At 33.5% G+C, this 23,741-nt stretch overlaps 2 protein-coding genes across 2 annotated transcripts in view; one reads left to right on the top strand and one right to left on the bottom strand.

The window, feature by feature from the left end:
- Nucleotides 1-34: 34 nt before the first annotated feature.
- Nucleotides 35-23,741, top strand: part of LOC115888484 (protein HID1) — a 25,656-nt gene continuing 1,949 nt past the window's right edge. The window contains exons 1-14 of the mRNA XM_030908232.1: nucleotides 35-179; nucleotides 357-570; nucleotides 627-781; nucleotides 1,555-1,608; nucleotides 2,952-3,151; nucleotides 4,831-5,044; nucleotides 9,318-9,515; nucleotides 9,573-9,663; nucleotides 9,717-9,947; nucleotides 14,135-14,340; nucleotides 15,723-15,893; nucleotides 19,635-19,799; nucleotides 19,867-19,941; nucleotides 23,070-23,230. Coding sequence (XP_030764092.1) covers nucleotides 114-179; nucleotides 357-570; nucleotides 627-781; nucleotides 1,555-1,608; nucleotides 2,952-3,151; nucleotides 4,831-5,044; nucleotides 9,318-9,515; nucleotides 9,573-9,663; nucleotides 9,717-9,947; nucleotides 14,135-14,340; nucleotides 15,723-15,893; nucleotides 19,635-19,799; nucleotides 19,867-19,941; nucleotides 23,070-23,230 — 2,201 coding nt within the window. The 5' untranslated portion in view covers nucleotides 35-113. The remainder of the gene's footprint in view (nucleotides 180-356; nucleotides 571-626; nucleotides 782-1,554; nucleotides 1,609-2,951; nucleotides 3,152-4,830; nucleotides 5,045-9,317; nucleotides 9,516-9,572; nucleotides 9,664-9,716; nucleotides 9,948-14,134; nucleotides 14,341-15,722; nucleotides 15,894-19,634; nucleotides 19,800-19,866; nucleotides 19,942-23,069; nucleotides 23,231-23,741) is intronic.
- LOC115888492 (tRNA (uracil-5-)-methyltransferase homolog A) overlaps nucleotides 19,823-23,741 on the bottom strand; it is a 20,360-nt gene continuing 16,441 nt past the window's right edge. Inside the window, exon 10 of the mRNA XM_030908246.1 lies at nucleotides 19,823-19,930. The gene's annotated coding sequence lies outside the window, so the exon portion shown is untranslated. The remainder of the gene's footprint in view (nucleotides 19,931-23,741) is intronic.

The following is a 23,741-nucleotide window of genomic DNA, read 5'->3' as shown; positions in this document are numbered from 1 at the left end:
ACATCGTAGGAGAAAATAAACATATGACGTCAGCATGTAAGTGGGCAATTGACATTTAACTCGTTTATTGTACACATCCGCAACACCACTTTGTTTGTTTTAAAAAAGAAAACATGGGAAATGTTGATACTAAACTTAACTTTAGAAAAGCTGTTGTACAATTAACTTCAAAGTCGGAGGTTTGTATAGTTAACGACTAGCCATTTTCAATCAATCATTATCTTACTCTTTGTATCATCATTTTAAACATATGTCCTTAACTGAAGTTTTAGTCTATTTTTGTATATTTAAAGATAGATTTAGTGTTGATTCTTTACATAAATGTTTAATGCCTAATTTAGTTAATTATTTTACAGCCTATCAATGCTAGTGATGATTCCTTTTGGGAACAATTTTGGTCTGAGAATGTATCAAACGTGCAAGATATCTTTACTCTCATTCCAGCGGCTGAAATAAGACAATTACGCGAAGATGCTCCATCAAACTTAGCTACTTTGTGTTATAAAGCTGTTGAAAAACTAGTCAAAGCAGTAGATAGTAGTTGTAGAACACACAGAGAACAACAGACTGGTAATTTGTGTAATTTTTGAATTGTTATTGGTACTTTATCATTGAAAATATTTCAGTTTTAAATTGTACACGTTTATTGACAAGGATCCTACCATACATTTTTGAAGACACAGAATGGAAAGGGTTTTTCTGGTCATCTCTACCTAGTAAGAGTGAGGAAGACGAACAAGAGTCAATTCCATTAGCACAATCACTTCTGAATGCAATATGTGTAAGTTACTTTGTTTCCTTGAGCTGAATTGAATATTTTACTTAAAACAATTAAGAGAACTGCCCAATAGTGGTCATAATACTAATATTTCATTCTTAAACAATATTGTAGAAAAAATTACTTAGTAATTTTATACCTGTAAGGCTAATGTAGTCCTTATTTAATTCCTTATTGAATCAATATCCAACTAAGTAGCTTTACTTAAACCTTTGCAATATAATTTCCTCACATTCTAATTCAGAGTATCATCATATACAGGATATGTTACAGTTACTCAAAGTTAATTGAAGGTGTAAATGATTAGTGGTTTTTCTTTGTACTGTTTTTTTATTAGCTGGGGTATTTGTTTCTTAAAACTCCATTCCCTTATTTAAGATTACAAATATTTTTTTATGTGCTAAGCTATGTATGTGTGCTAAACTGTGAACATTGCATTTTATTATAGTGTGTATTTAAAAATTATCCCCAAGAAAGTATATTAAAAATATTAAAATCAATAATTTAACATCAAAGAAAAATGTCATTAATATATTTAAAAAACCTAGTTTAAAATATAGTTAGTTAATAAGTTATTTTGAAATTATCTAAGAGAAATAAATTAATGCTTAGGTATATGTAGTAATTTCACTTATTTAAATACATTTTCATGAACAATATAAAAAACAACTTACATTTTTAAATAACAATGTTTTTGGTTTGGTTTTAACACATAAAAATGAATAGAAGCTAGATACAGCCATTTTTCAATATTATTTTATATAATTATATTTCAGGATCTGTTATTTTGTCCTGATTTCACAGTTGCAGCAGGAAGAAAAAGTGGACCTGTAAGTATTTAATTTTAATATAGGTACCATATCTTTCCTCTCAATAAATACATACAAATCGTCAGCTTTATGACGAAAGGGCATTTGACATTCCAAAATATATAAATATATCAACTTTAATTCATAAACTCAGTTTGAATTAATTTCTATATTAGCAGTTCAAGGCAAGAATACTTATATAATTTTATAAATTAAAGTATATATAATATATTTACATACAGTTTGCTAAAAGAATCATGAATGAAAGAATCATCGCAACTCAAAATAAAAAAAAATTTAACACTTTAAATTTGACGAAAAAAATTTCCGTCGCGTTTTTTTGCATCTGAGTGTAGTTTAGTTAATAAATTATTATTATACCGGGTGCGTCTCAGAAGTGGCTCACCCCTATAACTTCTTTATTTTTTCAGATAAAAAATCGAGATTTGGTATGTGACATAAATTAGGATTGATTGACGTCTTCAATTATTTTCGGTCACCCTCGGAATTTTGTTACTTCATTCGATAGAAAATGACACTCTGAAAAGAATGACATATCATATGTCAACTTTTGATTGATTTGTTTATTTGAAATTGTAACATGCGATTCATAACGATAATTTGACTCAAAATACCAAGTGTATAGTACCAAATTATTCGTAAAAAGATGCTTTTTCCAAATATGCTGATGAGCCACCCTCGTTCCATTTGAAGACATTGAAGATATGATTAAAAACACGATTTGGGCATCTTTTAACTAACCAGACCCAGACACTAAAACTTTAGAAGATCAGATCTATTTTTCCAAGGCTCCTTAATTGTTTACAAATGAGTGTTTTTATGGCACTCTAGATTGAAATTTAAAAAACAATTTTGTTTTAAGCGAAAATGTCTAAAGTTGACATATGATATGTTATTATATTCAGTGTGTCATTTTCTATCGAATAAAGTAAAAAATACCGAGGGTGTCATTTAAAAATCAAAAGTTGTAGTCATTTCCGGTGAAACAGAAAGTGGCCGAAAAGAATTGAATACGTCAATCAATCCTAATTTATGTCATATACTAACATGCAAAATCTGTTTTTTTTACCTGAAAAAATAAAAAAAGTTATAGGAGTGAGCCACTTTTGAAACGCACCCGGTATAAAACATAAGTACTCAGTAATAATTTCATGCACTTAGGAACTTCTCTCTTTGTTCAGTACATCTTATTGTACTGAACACATTGACTATACACGCGAAAATCAGCACCCAAAGCCAGACGTTGCCAACCGTGTATAACTGTTAATAATAAATAAAATTTAAAATCGATTTTTCGAAATCTGCCCTTGCAGGACAATTTTTTTAATTATTAATTATTATAGGATAAAGCTGAAGATTTGTCATTGATCGACAGCTGCGAATACATTTGGGAAGCGGGAGTGGGTTTCGCCTATTCTCCACCGAGAAATCCAGGTTACGATGCGAACCGGACCGAGCTATTGAAATTGCTGTTGACGTGTTTTAGCGAGACAATGTACCGTCCGCCGGCAGATATCGCACAAAATCCGAACAAATGGATTATGTAAGTATCGATTTATGTAAATTGAAGGCCGTGATAACGAGCTTTTCATTAACAGTTAATCTGTTGTCAATAAAACAGAAAAGCAAAACGATCTTATTTGATTTTTTGATGACGCACGAAAAAATATGTATAAATAAAGATAACATGTATGCTTGTTGTCTAGCGCGACAATGGTTGAATGTACAATGTAGAATGTACAGATCTATTGTGCTCTCTTTTCTTGAGTTATAACGAGTTATAACTCATCATACAGTCTCAGAGAAATGCGAAATAAAAATTATTTGACAAAAGCTAGTATATGAGACGGTTTTTACAGAGCTTAGTTCTTCATCTGCGATATCAGCCGTACCAAACTTCATGACGAATGGTTGCCGTCTCGGCGCAGTTAGTAACGAGGCGTTCTGGTGTTTCCCCATTTTCCTCACAGAATCTGCATATTCATTGTTTCTTAGCTTCAATCTACTGAGCTGTCCGTTGAGGAGACAGTGTCCTGTTAAAAACCCCGTGACAATACGAAGACTGTTCTTACTTAAATCAAGGAAAATCATTGATTTTTCTCGGTCGTAACTTCTGACAAATGTCCATTGGTTCGGAGCAGGGTTGGGTAGGTAGAAAATTTTATATTTTCTACCGTATTTTCTATACGGAGAGTTTTGTATATTGTAAGCCTTTTTTGAATTTATATTTATTTCAAATAACTCAATCACAACCATTAGTACAAGAAATAAACTAATAACGATATCTCTAATTGTTATTTTATTATTTAATAAATGGATAGTATATAGTATGTAAAAAATAACTATATTAACTTCCATATTATTTTAAATTGATGTGTACAACGGGAGGATGCGTTATAGTGACTGTTGTGTCATTATAATTCACAGACATATCGTATTTTCTGTCATCTTCTGGATGTCGTCTGTCGAAATTTTTCTTGATTTGTTACACACTATAGTCGAAGTTTTTAGTTATCTTAAAAGTTTTCAATACTAAGATCAAATTTTACAGAATAAGACTCAAACAGAACAACAACAAAAAATAACATCTAACATAATGAAAGTAAGAACTACAAACTACAATAATTTTATTATTATACGTATATAGTTTATGAAAGAATAGACACTCTATGGTAAAATTAAAAAAAGGAACAACGAAAACTTCCAAAGAAAAAATCAGACTTTTCTGTACGGTCTTCAGATTAAACAGAAAAAAATATTCTAATAGTCTTCAGATCGATTACTGTCTCTATCTTCAGGAAGTTAGTACCGTCACAGAATAGACAGATAGCGCGCGCACACATATTACAGTATTAACACTTATAGAATTTAAAGAAAATAGAAAGGAAGAAACCTCTAAAGTAAAAAAAACGGCTTTAAATATACAAAATTAATGTTCTCAGATTTTATACCTGTTTTATACCATTTTTATACAATTTTTGACCTGTTCCAAGATTTTTATACATTTTCTACTTAATATTCTACATTTTCTACGCACTTTTCTACATACACGTAGAAAATTAATTTTCTACGCGTCGTTACCCAACCCTGGTTCGGAGTATTTAACATTCGGCCCAAATACTCCGATCCCTATCAGTGATCATTTAACATTACTTTTTATGATCACATTGTCATGGGTACATAAAACTTCAGATTATTCAGTACCTGGAATTTATTTTTCAGGCACTTGACGTCAGCCGAGAATCGTCACGCCTTACCCATGTTCACTTCCCTGTTAAATACCGTCAGCGCCTATGATCCGGTTGGTCTAGGCGTACCCTATAACCATCTACTCTTCAACGATTCTTTAGAACCGCTTGTAGAGGCTGCCCTTCAAATATTAATCGTTACTCTGGACCACGATACCAGTTCGTCTACACCGGCAGAGTCAGAAGATGTAAGTATTTTATTTAAAGTTTTGGAAGTCTTATAGTCTAAAAGCTATAGTCTGCTACTAGTCTTTATAGTCTACATAAAAAAACCTTATCATCGTTACATGGCTAATTTTTCTTGTGAAGTATCCTTTTGTGTAGCCATTATGAAATAGTCATGTCTGCCAGCGCGATCCCGGGGCTTAATGCGGGCCCAGTCGAATGGGTGAAATGTTGACACTAAAAGTATTATCAGGTACACGAGTTATAATTGCAAAAATAGCTTTTATTTATTATTAAAAAACGTGGAAAATTGTTGGCAGACATTTTTCTCGTCGCTAAAATGCCGACAGACAACGCTAAAGAAGCATAATATTTTGAAAAAAAACTCATGGCATACATCCATGCCGATTGGTGGAATGTCATTTATTTATTTTAAAAACCGTATACAAAAGGGCAGACAAAAAGATCGTGGCTAAATCAGGATAGAGAAATCAAGTAGACGATTATATTATAAATATATTTTTTTATGATTTCAATAACAGATATCATACATTTACTATTCTGTCTCACTATTTGTATCTGACTCGTCGTACTGCATATTCTCGCTCTCGCAAACGAGTGAGTCAATATATGCACCATAAAATCTTTGTGGGCTTCATGTATTATGTTTCAACTGATAACGCGGCGAGCGTTTCCGGAAAACGCTTACACTTCATCCTACGTGGGAGACAAAAGCGCGCAATTCAGGCGGTGCGCGGTGTGAGCGACGCGTATTTATCAAACAACGTTTTCTTACGAAGCTGTCCTAACTTAGGACTCCTAAGCAGAAGACGCGCTCCTAACCTAACGCGACTGAAGCGGCATCGAAGGCTATTAAAATTAGTCGCGCGAGTCGCCCTCTGTTGTCGCACGCGTCGCTCGCTCGCTTATGTCGCCCACGTAGGACGAAACGTTATACAGGGTGCGTCTTCTTCTTAAGGTGCCGTGCAGATTCCTGCGTAGGCGTTCATATTTTTCTTCCTCATCAGATGGTTCTGTTAACTGCCGCGACTTGGAGTGCTTGGAAGTCCTGTATGCCTGTCCAATGACGAATATTTCTCAGCCAGGATAGCTTCCTTCGTCCTATCCCCCTTTTGCCCCCCTCTATTTTACCCTGGAGAATCAGACGCTGAAAGTGATAGCGTTCTCCACGCAGTATGTGTCCCAAATACGTTATTTTCCTCTTCTTGATGATTTCGAAGAGTTCACGTTGTTCCAGACCAGCTCTTCTGAGAATGTCCTCATTCCTCACACGGTCGACCCAGGGCACTCTTAGCATTCGTCGTAGGGTCCACATTTCGAAGCCTTCAATTCGGTTTATTGTTGCTACCTTCAGTGTCCATGCTTCCACGCCATATAACAAAATGGACCAGACATAGCACTTCACCATTCTGTATCTAAAGCCGAAGTTCAAATTCCTATCTGTGAGAAATCTTTGCAGTCTCAGAAAAGTCGATCTTGCTTGTTCGATCCTGCATTTGATCTCCTGATCCGGATCCCACGTTTCGTTAACCATGCATCCCAAATATTTAAATTGTGTGACCTGCTTGATGACCTCTCCATTTAAGTAAATTCTGGTGTTCGGAATATTGTTTCTGCTAACAGCCATAAATTTAGTTTTTGTAGTATTTATGTTTAAACCCAGTCTTTGACTTTCACTTTATTTAGAAGGATTTGGAGATCATTTGCATTGTCTGCCAATATCACTGTGTCATCCGCATATCGGATATTATTAATTGGAATGCCATTTATTTTCAAACCAATGGGACTATCGGAGATTGACTCAGTGAATGCTTTTTCCACATATAAATTGAACAACATTGGAGACAGAATACACCCTTGCCTTACCCCCTTTTTTATTTCAAAATCTTCTGTTACTCCTACGCTATGTATACGAATTTCAGCTTTTTGGTTCCAATACAAATTACTGATGAGCCTTATATCTTTTCCATCAAGTCCCAAGTTTCTGAGGTATGATACAAGGAGGTTATGTTTAACATTATCGAACGTCTTTTCATAGTCTATAAAGCACATGAAGACATCTTTTCTCTGATCTTGGCAATTCTGTACTAAAGTTTGAAGACTGAATATGGCTTCTCTAGTACCAAAGCCGTTCTTAAATCCAAATTGACTTTCTCCACTTACTTCCTCACATATTTTGTAGAGTCTTGTATGCAGTACCCGTAAAAAGAGCTTAAGAAAGTGGCTCATTAGACTAATAAGACGATACTCTTTACATGAAGTTGCGTTACTTGACTTGGGCAGCGTGATAAACGTAGAACGAAGCCAGTCTTCAGGGATGTAACCGGTGTCATAGATGTTATTGAAAAGCTGTACTATAGTTTTTAAGTTTTGTTCATTAATTAAGTGGAACGTTTCCGAATACATATCATCAGGCCCTGGAGTTTTGTCGTTTTTCATTAATCTAATCGCATGAATAATTTCACTTTCCAATATGCTTGGTCCTGATGGCATGGGAATCTCAGTTGCAGGGTTTCCTGATCTTTCGTCGTTGAAAAGATTAATGGTATAATTTCTCCAAGTTTGCAATAGTTCTTCTGTTTCCGTTATAATTTTATTTTCATCAGTTTTAATTAGGGTTATTGATTTATTATGGTGTAACCCAGCTGTCTCTTTCACTTTCTTGTGAAGATGGAAACTGTCTCCAAGGTGACTGAGATTTTCGGCCTCTATACATCTCTCCTTCAACCATGTCTCTTTTGCCGTTCTTATTTTATTACGAATTTTTCTTTGCATAGATTTGGTTTATATTCGTTGTGATTATTCTGGATTTTAAATTGTCTTCGTTGTTCCATCATTTTTAAAATATCTTCAGTCATCCACTCGTTTTTCGCTGTTGTTCGATTAGCCGTGAGGAGGTTTTCATTTGTGTTCTTGAAAGCTTGCTTAATGCCCAGCCAGTGTTTCTCAATGTCATTTGTACTGACAATACTTTCCAATTCTCTATTTATATGGTTTTCATACATTGATCTTGTCTGCTGGTCTCTGAGAAGTTTTGGATCCAAGTTCTTTCTCAAGCTTTTTCGTTTAGGTTTGGCAAAACGCAACAGGATGTTGGCACGTAATGGATTATGGTCCGATTCAATATCGGCACCTGGCATTGTAGTTCCTTTTGTGATCAGGTTTTTAAATCTATTATTAATTAGTATATAATCTATTTGATTACGAACAATACGGTAATCATTGTCTTGTGGAAACTTCCAGGTATAAAGTCGTCTAGATGGGAGTTTGTACCATGTATTTGTGATTGTAAGATTATTTTCTTCACAGTATTGTATCAGTTTCTCACCTCTGTCATTCCTTTCACCTAAACCATAATTTCCGACCACAGATCCCAACCTGCCTTTACCGACTTTGGCATTAAAATTGGGTGCGTCTTAAATAAGTGCAAATACTTTTAGGGGTGATATATTTCGACCCCAGGAACACGTCTATGAGTTTTTTTTTCGCAAAAAAGATGTTGAAAATCGTGCATTTTTTTAAATTTTCTTGTATATTTTAGAAAACTTTTTAGAACTGCCTGTTTACCACAAATTTACCCACGGTATAATTATTTCTTAACCTACCATGCTTACGGCTTTTAGTGTCATAACGATAGACATGATATGTCTATCGTTATGACACTAAAAGCCTGGATGCAAATATAGAAAAAAACACGTGGTCCCAAAAAAAAAACGTTTGGAAAACGGTAAAGAGAAAATATGTTTCATTTATCGAGATCTACCAGCTCTGAAAATATTTGCACTTATTCAAGACTCACCCTGTATAGTAATATCGGGCTTTTGATAACTGCCTATCGCTGATTGAGCCACGATTTTTCTGTCTGCCTTTTTGCATACGGCTTTTTAAATCAATAAATATGACATTCCACCAGTCGGCACGCATGTATGCGATGATTTTTTTTGTCAAAATTTCATGCTTTTTTCGCGTTGTCTGCCGGCATTTTAGCCACGATAAAAATGTCAGCCAACAATTTTCCACGTTTCTTAATAATAAATAAAAGCTATTTTTGCAATTATAACTCGTGTACCTTATAATATTTTTAGTGTCAAAATTTTACCTTTTCGATTGGCCGCTCCCGCTTTAAGCCCCGGGATCGCGCTGGCAGACATGACTATTTCATAATGGCTACACAAAAGGATACTTTACAAGAAAAATTAGCCATGTAACGATGATAAGGTTTTTTTTTATGTAGCCAGCTCTTCGTCTATTATTACACAATACTGGTTTTTGTAGGTTTCAATTCCAGACAATCTTTTTATTAACTACTTGTCTCGAATACACAGAGATGAAGACTTTCAATTCATCTTGAGCGGTGTTACAAGATTGCTTAATAATCCTTTAATGCAAACTTACCTACCAAATTCGACTAAGAAGGTGCATTTTCATCAAGAGCTGTTGGTGTTTTTCTGGAAAATGTGTGACTATAATAAGGTAGTATTGAAAACTAATTATTCTTGAAATGAAAATACCTTAATGTTTTTGTTTCAGAAATTTTTATATTTTGTGTTGAAAAGCAGTGACGTACTGGAAATTCTAGTACCAATTTTGTACCATTTAAATGATTCAAGGGCAGATCAATGTAAGGACTCTTTTATATTAAAAACTTTACTTTTTAGTATTATTTTATTTTAGCTCGCGTTGGTTTAATGCATATCGGAGTATTTATTCTTTTATTGCTGTCTGGTGAAAGGAATCTGGGTGTAAGATTGAACAAACCTTACACTGCTACAGTACCCATGGATATACCTGTATTCACTGGGACACACGCCGACTTACTTGTCATTGTCTTTCATAAAATTATTACTACAGGACACCAAAGATTACAACCACTTTTCGATTGTTTATTAACTATTCTAGTCAACGGTAGGTATTTTTATACAAACTGGCTAAATTACCGCCGGCGGTATAATCAATTGACCTTATACCGCCGAACAGTAGCGAGGTAGTTTTTCAACTACGGCTGTTGCTAAATATGCAAAGAATACCACCGCGCGCCGGCTGTATATTATTTAAAAAAAAAACAGAAATACCGCCTTTATTTTACCAAATTTTGTGTTATTGTTTTTACCAACGAAGTTCTGCGATTAGGTACTGTTGTCAAAATAAAACTATATATTATTGCATCCAAAAATAAGCATTTTTGACATGTTCGGGGCATAACAAGCAAGCAAAGAACACTAAACTTTTTTATCGCCTAACCACTTCACATAAAACTGTTTAATATTATTTTTCTGCCAGTGACCTAGTATTATTTCAACTCATCAATACCAAGAGATTTATCTTCTGTAATTCGGTCTCATAAAAAGACCCCATAATTGGTTGACCTTCTAGTGATTCAAGGATAATAAAAATTGAGGATTAAAGGAAATTAAGAATTAAAGAAAATACAGGGTCCGGCAATAGTGCGTCGGGCATCTGTAGCTCGTAGAATACAAAACTTGGGGATTTTGTTTAAGTGCAAATCTAAAGTATGTATTAGAATGTATTTCAGGAAAATATTTTAACTTTTATAGTGTGGCTCAAGAAAGTGTGAGTGGATCTGGATATTTTTTTTTAATGGGATACCCTGTATATTATTGCTTTTTTTGCTTCCTTTCAGATCACTTTACATAATCCTAAGATATGAGTAAATTTATTTCGATAGTTTCAGAGATATTAATAAGTAAATAAAAAAAATATATATTTTTCAACCTTCCTTAAAAAAATTAGTACAAACACAGACTAACCTAAACAGATGCGACAAACAATGCAAATGTGAAAATTACATTTTGGCGCATTAACCTAAACAGATGCGACAAACAATGCAAATGTGAAAATTACATTTTGGCGAATGCGCCAGGCAAATTTTTCCGTTAGATTTGTCATATAGGCGAATTTTACAGCGGACCAGCAAAGTAACCTCCATTCGTTTACTAAGAAGCCACGCCTCCTTTGTGTAGAAAATAGAGAGGGAATTTTGTAGTTCGGAATCAAATAGAGATGATTTTAATTTCATTAGTTTTTTTTCAATTTTTGATACATTCACAATCTATACCTACTAATATATAAAATTCTTAAGTGACTGACTCACTGATTAATCACGATCCTGCTCAAACCACTCAACGTAAGAAGCTCAATTTTGGCATACAGGTTGATTCTAGGGTGTAGAGGTTCGAAAAGAAGAAAATTTTCGAAATTCCAGTTCCAAGGGGTGAAACCATCCCTTAAATATTACAATATTTTTATTTAAAAAACGGTCAAGTTTCCGAAAAACGCTTAAACACGTATGTGTTATTTTGTTTTTACATAATTTAAGATTTTTTAAAAATGTATATACAGGGTGTTTCGAAAAATCTGGTCATTGATTAATCACGATCCTGCTTAAAGCGCTTGACGTAAAAAGCTGATTTTTGGAAAACGGATTGACTTTAGGGTGTAGAGGTTCGATAAGAAGGGATTTTCGAAACTCGAATTCTAAGGGGTGAAACCACCCCTCAAATATTAGAATATTTTTTATTTAAAAACCGATGAGTTTTTCGGAAAAGCTCTTAAAAACGTATATTTTATTTTGTTGTTTTACATATTTTAAGATTTTTTAAAAATTTATACAGGGTGTTTCATAAAATATGACCATTGAGTAATCACGATTTTGCTTAAACTGCTTGACGTTTAAAGATAATATATAAGGAGGGGTTTCTCGATTCCAAGGGGGTGAAAATGCCCCTCAAATATTACAATATTTGTTATTTAAAAAACGGTTAGTCTTTCGGGAAAACGCTTGGACACGCATAATTTATTTTGTTTTTTTACATATTTTGAATTTTTTTAAAAAATCATACTGGGTGTTCCAAAAAGTTGGGTAATTGATTAACTACGATTCTGCTTAACTGCTTGACGTAAAAAAAATTATTTTTGACAAACAGATTTTTCGAAAGTCAAATTCCAACGAGATGAAACTACCCGTCAAATATTACCAAGTTATATAATAATATCGCCATATTGTTTTTTCTCAGGCTCAGGACATAAATGTGAGAACATTTTATCCAGTTTGTATGTTAATGGAAATTTTTGAAAATTCCTCATCTCGGGGATGATATAGGGGTGAAAGTTGGTATGAAAATTTATTACTACCTGGCATAGAAGTATAATATTTTTACAAAGTTTATGTAGTTAATAAGTCGATTATTTGATCGAACTGTATGTCTATTCGCTTTTTTCGTATTAGAAAATCTAGGTATTTTCGGAAAAAAACACCCACAGTTTTTGATATAATTTAGTCCTAGAAAATCTAAAAAATGTATCTTCTTCAGTTTTTAGTGTTTTCTCATCCATTGAATGCACATTTTTTTAAAAGCATTTTAAATAAAATCAAAACAAGAAACTTAAACTGAATAGCTGAATTAACTAAAACAATACTAAGAACACCGTGAACTAACTAAATGTAAACCAACAAAACCCAACAGAAAATTAAAATCGGAAACAGCTAATAATAATGATGTATGTAATATCCATGTGAAACAACTGAAGAAACTGACTTAAAAATCCTCTGAAAGCCTTCAATATTCCCATCTTAGATTCACATATTCTTTTTCTAGGACAGTGTTGCCAATTCTACTTACCAATTTGTATAAACTATATCGGTATCACGGCACATGCAAACAATATGCCGTGTCTGTATCATAAAAGTACCTATTTGCTATATAAAAGATCAGCTGCTAAATTTTAAATCAATTTAAAATATCAAATAAAATGATATTAGTGCATAAAACTATTAACAAGCAGGATATAAAAATAATTAAAGATAATTTAAGCTGTCTAATAGTAGATAGACTTTAGATTAATATTTGAAATTAACAGCTGGAAGTACAGCTAAATACAAACGGCAAGCTGACAACAAAGATCCTATTCTTTAAGAATTTTATATTTCTGATATTTTATATCATTTTTAATTTTAAAGATATCGTCATTTTCTTTATACATATGTATTGATCTTAACCCATTGTTAAAGTTTGTAAATTTCTCATACTTTACAAATAAATATTAGCTGATATTTCCTAACATCATGTAATTATAGTTATTTATTATTATCCAGGAGAAAGCGCTAATACAAGTACATATAATATTTAATTCTCACATAAAAAAAATCAAGCTGGCAATCTCGCTTTGACTTTATAATCGTACGTCGGCTGCGACGGCCAGACGAGGCGGCGCGGTGTATCAAAGGCAAGGTTAAATGCGAGAAAGAACGAAAGAAATGGAAGCTTAGAGAAGGGGGTGTGCGGGAACGATTTGAAGTCACCACGGCTGTTTGTTTGGCCGAATATTTTGCCTTCATCGACGGTATCGCCGCTCTGTCGTCGCACTTCCGAACATAGGTCTTTTTGAACACAAAATTTCCCATAAGGTGTCGCATCTGTTTAAGTTAGTTTGTGGTACAAATATATAAGAACCAGTCCTGAAATCAAAACTATTTTAGGTATTTACTTTACATGGTATGTTCTTACTTTGCTATAAATATGGGAATCGTAAATCATACAGGATGTTCAATATTCTACGTCAAACTTTCTAAAATATAAAATATTTTTTCTTTGCTTTTTTTCATCTTATTTTTTTTAGATGGAGAGTTTTAAAGTACTTAAAATTTTTTAATAGTTTTGCAGATACACGCAGTATTATTTCACATGGCGCTTTCAATGGTAAAATACGAGAGAAAAATCATTGGGTGGCTTTGATAAAAATTTACTCTGGAAAATGCCATATGAAATATAAAACCGGGAATATCTGCGAAACCGTTAAAAATTTTGAAATATTCTAAATACAAAAAATGTTTATTTTTTAATTCTCCATCTATTGAAAAAATAATATACAGGGTGTTCCATTTAAAAAACGAAGATTTTTTTTTATATTTTAGAAAGTTTGGTGTAGAATTTTGAACATCCTGTATGATTTACGATTTCCATATTTATAGCAAAGTAAGTATAGACCCTCGATACCGCCAGCGGTTGTTTAGCGAGTGTGATTTTTATAACTAAACAAAAACAAAAAGTAATGTTCTAATTGTCTGGTTTTAGTATCTCCTTATTTAAAAACTCTTTCTATGGTGGCCAGTACAAAGCTTTTGCACCTTTTGGAAGCCTTCAGTACGCCATGGTTCCTATTTTCAGCACCCCAGAATCATCACTTGGTGTTTTTCCTTTTGGAAATATTTAACAACATTATCCAGTATCAGTTTGATGGAAATTCTAATTTAGTTTATACTATAATTAGAAAACGACAAGTAAGTAATTTTATTGAAAAGTACCAAATAACCAAATATTTTTTGCCACACAGATATACAGTGTATCCTTGAATTAAAACGACGTCACAGTATGCATTAGAGATGAGCAAAACTGCGATTCTCCAATCGCAATTGAAACTGCGATTGCGATTTTTCAATCGCAGCAGCGACTGGAACCTGCGATTGCGATTTTAATATTTACCAAACCAAATTATTCGTAAAAAATGTTTTTTCTAAATATGCCAATGAGCCACCTTCATTCCATTTGAAAACATTGCGATATAATTAAAATACGATTTGGGCATCTTTTAACTGGCCAGGACAAGATGCGAAAAACAATAGAGGATCAAATCTATTTTTCCAAGGCATCTTGATTAAAATTAGTGTTTTAACCCAGCCATGACATTCTAGGTTGAAATTTAAAATACGATTTTTTTAAGCGAAAATTTCAGAAGTTGCCATATTATATGCCATTCTATTCAGAGTGACATTTTCTATAGAATAAAGTAAAAAAATACCGAGGATGTTATTGAAAAATCAAAAGTTGTAGTCCCTAACCTAACCAAACAGCAAAACAGGAAATTGAATATCGTAAATCAATCCTAATTTATGTCATATTCTACTAACATACCAAATCTCGTTTTTTATCAGAAAAATATTTAAAAAAAGTTATAGGGGTGAACCACTCTTGAGAAACACCCGTTATATTATTGATCCTAGCCCTAGAAAATAATACCTTATAAATAAATAATATCAGAGAGAAATTCAATCGCAGTTTACTATAAAATGCTTCAATAGAGCACAAAATTACATTCGCAACAATTTCGCAAATCACAACTCCTAAAAATCCAAACTCGCAGATAGAAATCATGATCCCAGTTTACAAAATCACATTCGCAGCAAAATCGCAAGACGCAAAAAATCGCGAATCGCAATAAAGTCACAAACCGCAGCTATAGTAATACTGGTTGCCTAAATTGAAACTCGCAAATAGAAGAAATTGCAAACGCAGTTTCCTATGAGAGCCAATCGCAGGTTGCGATTGCGATTTTAAAATCGCTGCGATTGAATCGCAATTTGCGATTTCTTGCTCATCTCTAGTATGCATATAAATATTGAAATTGGAGCTTCACGATATCTATCTCCGAATTCCTTAATAATAACTAATCATGAGCTATTTGACATTCTCGTTAAAAGTTAGAACAAACTACACTGTGAAAAATAGAAATAGTCTAATTGCTTGTTTTTTGTTTGGGAACTTTTTATATATTTTTTATGGTAGTTTTAACCTATGATCTATGACAAAGGTTCAAATAAATCACAACAAAATTAATCTATTTGAAATCTTCAAAAGATAATTTTACATAATAAACCAATTTTAGGTTTTCCATAGTTTGGCAAATCTGCCAAGCGATTATGGAACAATTGCGAAATCGATCAATAAAAAAATCAAACATAACAAACTACACGATTCTGCTAGCACGGAAAATATTGCAGAAATGACTATGGAAGGATCTCGACCAGCTTTACCTGCCGAACCAGGCACTTTAAATGTAAGTTCTAATTTCTGTTGGGGCACAATCTAACAAAATGTAATTTAAATCACTCATTTTGCGAGGACAACTAATTTATTTCTAATATTATACGCCACTGACTACAGTGTGTTCTGAATCGCGTGGACCAAGCATTGAATAAATATACCTAATGCCGGGTCCATATAAGTTCTAATTTCTGTGGGGGCACAACCTAACAAAATGTAATTTAAATCACTCATTTTGCGAGTACAACTAATTTATTTCTAATATTATACGCCACTGACTACAGTGTGTTCTGAATCGCGTGGACCTAGCATTGAATAAATATACCTAATGCCGGGTCCAGACCAAGGCGAAAAAAAGTAAACACGATTTTGAGACAAAAACAAGACAAACTTGAGACAAATTGTCCACACCGCAAGGACAAAAGTACAACGTCAAAAGTTTAGTTGCAAATGAGTTTTATTAACCATGTGTGATTTCACTGGTCTCCTACTGTTGGCAGCACACGCCATCCACACTGCGCCGACGACGTAAAATATACGAACAAAACATAGACACTTTGATCTTTACCGACTCGAGACGAGACATTGAAAAGTCTCCGAATTTTGAAACAAAACAAAAATGAGACAAAAATGTCGCAGAAATGTATTGAATTTGTCGCAATCTTGTCGAAAAACATGAATGTTTCTGTGTCTGTTCTTGTCGTTGTTTTATCTGCTTGGTCTGGACCCGGCATAAAAAAGGAGTCAAATACCATTTTCATACATTACAGACAATGATAGTTATAGCAACCTGTTTTTGTTAGTTTTGTATGTAAATAAAATTGTTTTACGTAGATTTGCATATACAGATTGTTAACTGGACAGTTACTTATTGGGGAACAGAATGGCAACACTGCCTAATCACCCATCCAAGTCCAAATGAGTACTAAGCTAAGCTACCGACTCATCCCGTCGCGTCGTCTCTCGACGAGCGGGCCGAGGTTGCCATATTTCAACCATAAAGCTCTTGCCGCGAGTAATAAACAAATTAACAACCTGTATATTTAAAAAATCAATTTATTACATGTATACTCCTTTATAGCAAAAAAAAGAAATAAATACTTGTTCAAAAAATATTTGAGGCGTCAAGTTGCAAAACCCGTCTTACCCCAAAAACGTTGTTTCGAGGTAATAAGCAAAAACTGTTTTAACAAATGTTTGAAGCGCTATTTAACAAAAAATGAGTCCATTAAGTGGAATCATGTCTTTGTATCAGGGTTTTTCTTTTTAAAAATTAAATATTAATTTTCATTTCTACAAAAACCAAATACTAAACAATGATTCCACTTAATTGAGACATTTTGTGTATGCGTTTTGTTTTGCGGGTTTTGCTACAGCAAGATATTTGCATCCTAACTTTGAATTATTAGGTATGTATTAGGTAAATCCTCATCTGGGACTGATGGGCTTACTCTCAAAATGTTCTCTGAACTTCCTGAATGCACATTAAACCATCTTACTACTTTAATTAACGAGTCATTCCAAAAAGGAGTTTTTCCAAACTGCCTTAAGACAGCAATAATTATTCCTCTGTATAAAGGAGGTGATAAAGATGAAGCTTCGAACTATCGCCCAATTGCACTCCTGCCCACATTATCTAAGATCATTGAAAGATTGGTTAAAAAAAGGTTTCTATCTTTTCTCCTTAAATATAAAATACTTACTACCCATCAATTTGGATTTCTAAGTAACAGTTGCACAAATGATGCTATGTTCGACCTTTTTAATAATGTATACTCTAGCCTGAATAACCATCACTCTACAGCTACAATTTTCTGTGATTTCTCTAAGGCTTTCGATTGTGTAAATCATAATATCTTAATTAACAAATTGCAATACTATGGTTTCAGGGGAGTGCCGCTCGAATGGCTTAAGTCGTATCTTGGCAACAGAAGGCAGCTTGTGAGGATTGATACGTCTATGTCTTCTTGTAAGCCTATAGAATGTGGTGTCCCTCAGGGTTCAGTACTTGGCCCTATTTTGTTTCTGGTGTTTATCAACGACATTACAAATCTAGACATTAGCGGTAAAATCTGCCTCTTTGCGGACGATACTAGTTTCACTTGGAGCGGCCCAGATGTTGCGGCGCTATATGATACTATATCCAGTGACTTACGCACCATTAAGTCTTGGTGCGATTCTAATCTCCTATGCCTCAACCTATCAAAAACTAAAGTTTTGTCATATGAAAGTACTATACAACCTTTTGTACTTAATAACACTACTATTGACGTCGTGGACTCTGTGAAATTCTTAGGACTTCTTGTAGACAACTCGTTAAAATGGGACTTTCACATTGAAGCTCTATCAAAGAAACTAAGCGCTGCCTGTTTTGCGCTAAGATCAGTTTCTAAGGAACTTAACTTCTCAACCTCTAGAATAGCCTATTATGCCCTTTTTGAGTCACATCTTCGTTATGCTCTTCCATTCTGGGGTACTTGCTGCGCAACAAAATTTGATCGTGTTTTCATACTTCAGAAGAGAGCAGTTCGATATTTATTGGGACTAAACAGTAGAACTCACTGCCAGAATTTCTTTAAAAATTTGAAAATACTGACTCTTCCTTCTTTATTCATTTTTGAATCCGTTTGCTTAATCCGCAAGCACATATCTGCTATTCCCGAAAGGCCATCTCATAACTATACACTTAGGAATGCAGAGCACGATTTTTATCTGCCAACCCCGAGCTCAGAACTAGTTAAGCGTTCAATACTGTACAATGCCAAAAAAATGTACAATCATCTGCCTTTGAATATCAAATCGCTTTCATTCTTTCCCGCATTTCGCAAAGCTTTAAAATCATACCTACTGGAGAGAGCCCTATATGCGGTAAACGAGTTTTTTGTTGATGTTTAATTATGAACAATTTTGTATTTTAAAATTTTGATCATCTCACACACTGGTCAAAGGTCAAGTATTTAATATTCTATAACTTTAAAATTATATCTATTTACTGCGTACTGTTCTAAAATTGTCCATGTATATTCTTTTTGTAATTTTAAAGACTTAAATTTTTTTGAATTGTATTATTTGTATTGTGTATTTTTTGTTGTTTGTATTTTTTTGTGATTTTGTTGTTTGTGAGTGCTTTGTCGATGAAGCTGTTTTGGCTTTTTGCACAATAAAGCGTTGTTTGTTGTTGTTGCTATTTTATTAAAATTAGGTAAGCATTTGAAATGGATAAGATAAGACGTCAGTAGTAATATTATTCCTGTGTAAAAAGCCTATGAAAAAATGCGGGATTTGCAACAACAATGACAATAAAAAGCAAATATAAATGGATAAAGCTTCATTTCCATGCATCCGTTGTCCGACGATACGATGATACTATATTAATTTTATTGGTTGAATTTAAAGGCTTCGATTGGTTAACCGTTTCTAGCCAATGGAAGTCTTTAAATTCAACCAATAAAATTAATATCGGACCATCGTATCAACGGATAACGGACGCATGAAAATCAAGCTTAAGACGCATTTTGCTGCAATAACGTAATCTGTAGTGAATTTTATATAGGAATAGGTGACTTTTACTCTAGTTTGGAACTATGTTTATGTAGATTTTAAGGCCCACTATTAATATATTACGTCATTACGCTAGTTAAAAAAATGGATAGGGCGGGTTTTGCAACTTAACGCCTCATTTATAAACATGATATTTTGCCTAAATGCCTAAATATATTTTTTATAAAAATCTGTTTTTATATATCAAAAATAGGCGACCTTACCAGACACGCCTCAGATTGGTCAAATGACAGAGCGAGAATCAGCTCACCCTGTCACATCTCCAAATGAACAACCCTTGACAAATGGAATGGCGGCTGTCACATTGAATAGTCCAGCTGGAACAGCCGTTTCAATAGGGAATGGTGCTATTCAAAAAGTAACGATATACTAAACAATTTGTTTATTAATATAGTATAATCTTAATATTAACAATATTTTTGCAGGACGATGTAAAGGCCCAGGACGACGAAGTGAAGATCCCAACTAGTCCCCCTGCATTTTCTAGGGCTGTAAATACGGTATGTATGAGTAAACAAGTTAATAAAATTGACGGGAGCAGGGGAAAATAGATGAGAGTCCATTATTGACAAAATTTGGGTACAAGCGCCATCTTATGGGCTTGGTGCATTCTCCGCCGGTGGTGCCACCATCAGCGAATAAACAACTCCTACTTACAAATACACGGGTTTAAATAGCGAGAATACGAAAAATGTATTATTTAATTAATCTAAAAGTGTTAGGAGGTATAATTTGTGAAAATTCTAAAATTAAAAATAAGAAAGTAAATATTTTGATATCTCCAGAAGGTCTAACTTGTGTTATAACTTATTATTCCAGTTAAAAAAAACTTTTTAGATGAGTTCAACTACGGTAACGAGCATAGTTTTAATCATCGGTTTTGCTAGTGGGGCATAATTGGGGCTATTTCGGTTATAACGAAATTTTTTAAAGGTACATAATTATAATTTTAAAAGATGTTCATAAAACATTTAATCACTAGTTGGTTAAAAAAAGTATGCCATTAATATTGCAAATTATATTTTATCCTCTCATAGTATGTCTTTTTCATTTTTTGATTATGTAATGAGCACTTTGTTTACTCACTTGTTTCGTCGCACTGCTTGAATCCATTTTTGCTTTTGATCAAATCGGTGTGAGAAACTATGAAGCTATCAAATGTTGTTTCGGGAGAGTTGAATGTCCAGGAAAGTTGAATTATTAACATTTGAAATTGTCACAACACAACACGACGCCTAGTTCGAATTCTTTTTCACTTATTTTTTACTACCCGAAACAGCGTTACATCACACAAACCTCGCACCTGAGTGTTTTATAGTCTCAATAACTGCACTAGCAAAAAACTAAAATACTTAAATATTATGACAAAACCACGATTTCAATATTATTTTAATGCGATGAACATGACGGCGCGGCGCACAGTGGTTCCCAGAGAGGTCATTACTTAGAAATATTAATTCCAAAATGTTTGCATGAAACTGTTGCTAATACTTTTCTTATATTCCCCTGTAAACGATACATAATAAATAACAAAATCAAGTAAGCCTAGTGCAGCGCTTTTTTTTTTATTAGAAATGTCACATTTTTGCTACTGGTATCAAGCTGACATAAACAGTTTTCAGATAACGCCAATTAAATACTTATTTTATTAAAATTGATAAAAGCTGTTGCCTTTTTTGTAATGGACGTTCGAAAAGAAGGTAAAAAGAACTGTTTTTTCTTTTTTGCACTTAATTAAACCTAAGTAATATTAGTTTATGACAATTTATTTGAAGGCAACAAAAATAGTATTTTTACACTTTTGCTTGTCGCTCTTTAAGACTTTTAACTACTTTCCCTTTCTAATCCTCTTAAACGGCATGATAATACTTGTAGCTTAAAGTATATTGCATATAAGTTAATTGCCACTGACTGTCGCGAATTGCCGCCGGATCTTATATCGGATGGTTAAAGATTGACTTTTTGTCTTAAAATAAAAGTAACTTATTTTTTCCTCTTCGTGTCAACTTATTTCGTGGACACACTATATATCAATTGACAATAAAATTGTATTTATAAAATGAAACAACTGTCTCTTTTATTTTTTCAACATTTAAAATAAATTGGACCTCTTCAATATGAAAAAACATGTAGGTACATATGTGCAAACATAATCTGTACCTATACCTTTCCGAATAGTTAGAACTTAAAATGCAAATCACACGAACTGGGCCCAATTTTTTTAATACATATTACATTAAGTTTTTTATATGCATTCATTTAGCATTTGTTATCAATTTCTATTTAAAAAGGTGCAGTCAAGCTATATCTAAATATCTAACAGTTATGACCGCACAGCTAATTAAGGGGAACCACTGTGCGGCGGCGTGAAATAGGTAGGGATAATTTCTGATTTTTGCCGTTGAAGCGCTGCGGTCGAAATTTGTTGAAATCAATCAAAATGCACCAAGCCTATACTTCTCGACCCAAATTTTCTCATGGCATGATGGGTTTTAAAAACGGGATCATAGTTACTACAATTAAATTATATTAAAACGTCATGAAGCGCAAAACTGATCAGGGTCCAAAATTACAAGCGCTGCCGAACAGAAACGATCAGGGTCCATATTGCGGGTCTTTTGTAAAATCTGGTGTTTTTAAATAGTGTTGTGAAAAAACATCATATAGTGTTGTAAAAAACACCATTTTCCTGGACCCTCATCGTTTTTGCACGTGCAAGTGTGGAGTGTTTTGTTTCATTTTTGCTTAAAATTTAGCAGGTTATGACAAGAACTCTATCAGGTATTTAATTATTATTTTATATTATTTAAAGGTTATTAGAAATTTAATTTGGCAATAGTTTCGACGTTTTTGATGTTATGCATGCCAACTTGATTGGAAAAAAATCGAAATTTTTACTAACTGTTCTTAATACAATAAATCGAACTTGTTCAGTATTGGTTTATAATCATCCGCGTCAAAAATAGTATATTTTGAAGTGAAACTTCTTTACGCGCGCTGGGGATAAAAATTCAAGGCCGTGACACGACACGCGACACAACAAGCGAGAGGAAAAGTGATAAGGACAGCCTACGGCTTAGAAAAAATCGTCCGATTTAAATGAAATTTGGTTTGTCGATAGATTGGACCAAAGCCAACTTGACCGTGTACGACACGTGTCACTGTGACAGTTAGTTTTGACGTAAGAAACGTCAAAAGTTGATGTCGTCCGATCGCGACCAAATTTGGAGGGTAGGCTATGTGAGCGACGGTGCCCACGGTCCCACCCTGCAAAGTTGGATACGACGCCAACGTTTCGTTTACATCTTCATCAGGGTGGGACTAAGGATTTGGGATTGAAAGGAAAATCAGATTTAAGAAATCATCGGGGTTTTTCTAAATTATGGGTCGATTGGAACCAAACTCGGCACGTGGATAGCAATAGATTTTAATACAAATTTTGTGAAAGCGAATCAAATTATTTATTAATTTTTAATTTATTACTTTTTCAACATTTCAAACAATTTAATAGCTGTTAGTAAGAAGTTTCACTTCGAATATGCACACATAGTGCACACACAATTTTCTTTATTTCTGTGAATATTTTAATTGTTTGAATATTCATATATTCTTTTCGCTCTATTTATAGAGAAATAGTTTGAGAGTTAGTACAAGCATGGAGACTTCTTCAGCGCAATGGGTACCTACAGGGGAATGGGTACACACTTGGAAAAGTAAATTACCTCTTCAGACGATAATGAGACTTCTCCAAGTTTTAGTGCCGCAGGTCGAAAAAATTTGCATTGACAAGTAAGTTTATTGTATATGTATATGTTACAGTAAAAGTTAGAAATCAGTGATTGTTAACAATTACTAGTAAAAGCTCACACTGATTTGTTAAGACTACGTCAGTAAAAGTTCAACAGCTATTTTTGAAACCAGCTTTTACTAGTGAATGCTAGCATTCCCTGGATGATAGTAGTGAATTTGAAAGATTCAGTTAGCGCGTTAGTTGCCACATGCTATAAAATATAAGGGTAAATAAGGATATGTTGAATAATAGGCAATATAAGGATAACATTAAATTGGTCTAAACGTTGGCAACGTTGACAGACATCTGGCGTAAACGCGCTTTGTTTTTTTGTGGTTATGTATAATTGTTTTATTATCGTTGTAAAAAGTGCTGTGCGGTATTTTCCCTATGGACGAAATTTTCTGTGAAAAATTAAGGTAAACTAGGCACTCACAAGAATGTAATAGTGCTTGTTTTTCATTTTTGCAATATAAGATATTAAGGAACCTAGTGACTATGAATTTATTA

The sequence above is a fragment of the Sitophilus oryzae genome, unplaced genomic scaffold (assembly GCF_002938485.1).
Source record: "Sitophilus oryzae breed Bouriz unplaced genomic scaffold, Soryzae_2.0 scaffold_1167_pilon_pilon, whole genome shotgun sequence".
In the NCBI taxonomy this organism is placed as follows: domain Eukaryota; kingdom Metazoa; phylum Arthropoda; class Insecta; order Coleoptera; family Curculionidae; genus Sitophilus; species Sitophilus oryzae.
This window is presented reverse-complemented; position numbering and strand designations above follow the sequence as displayed.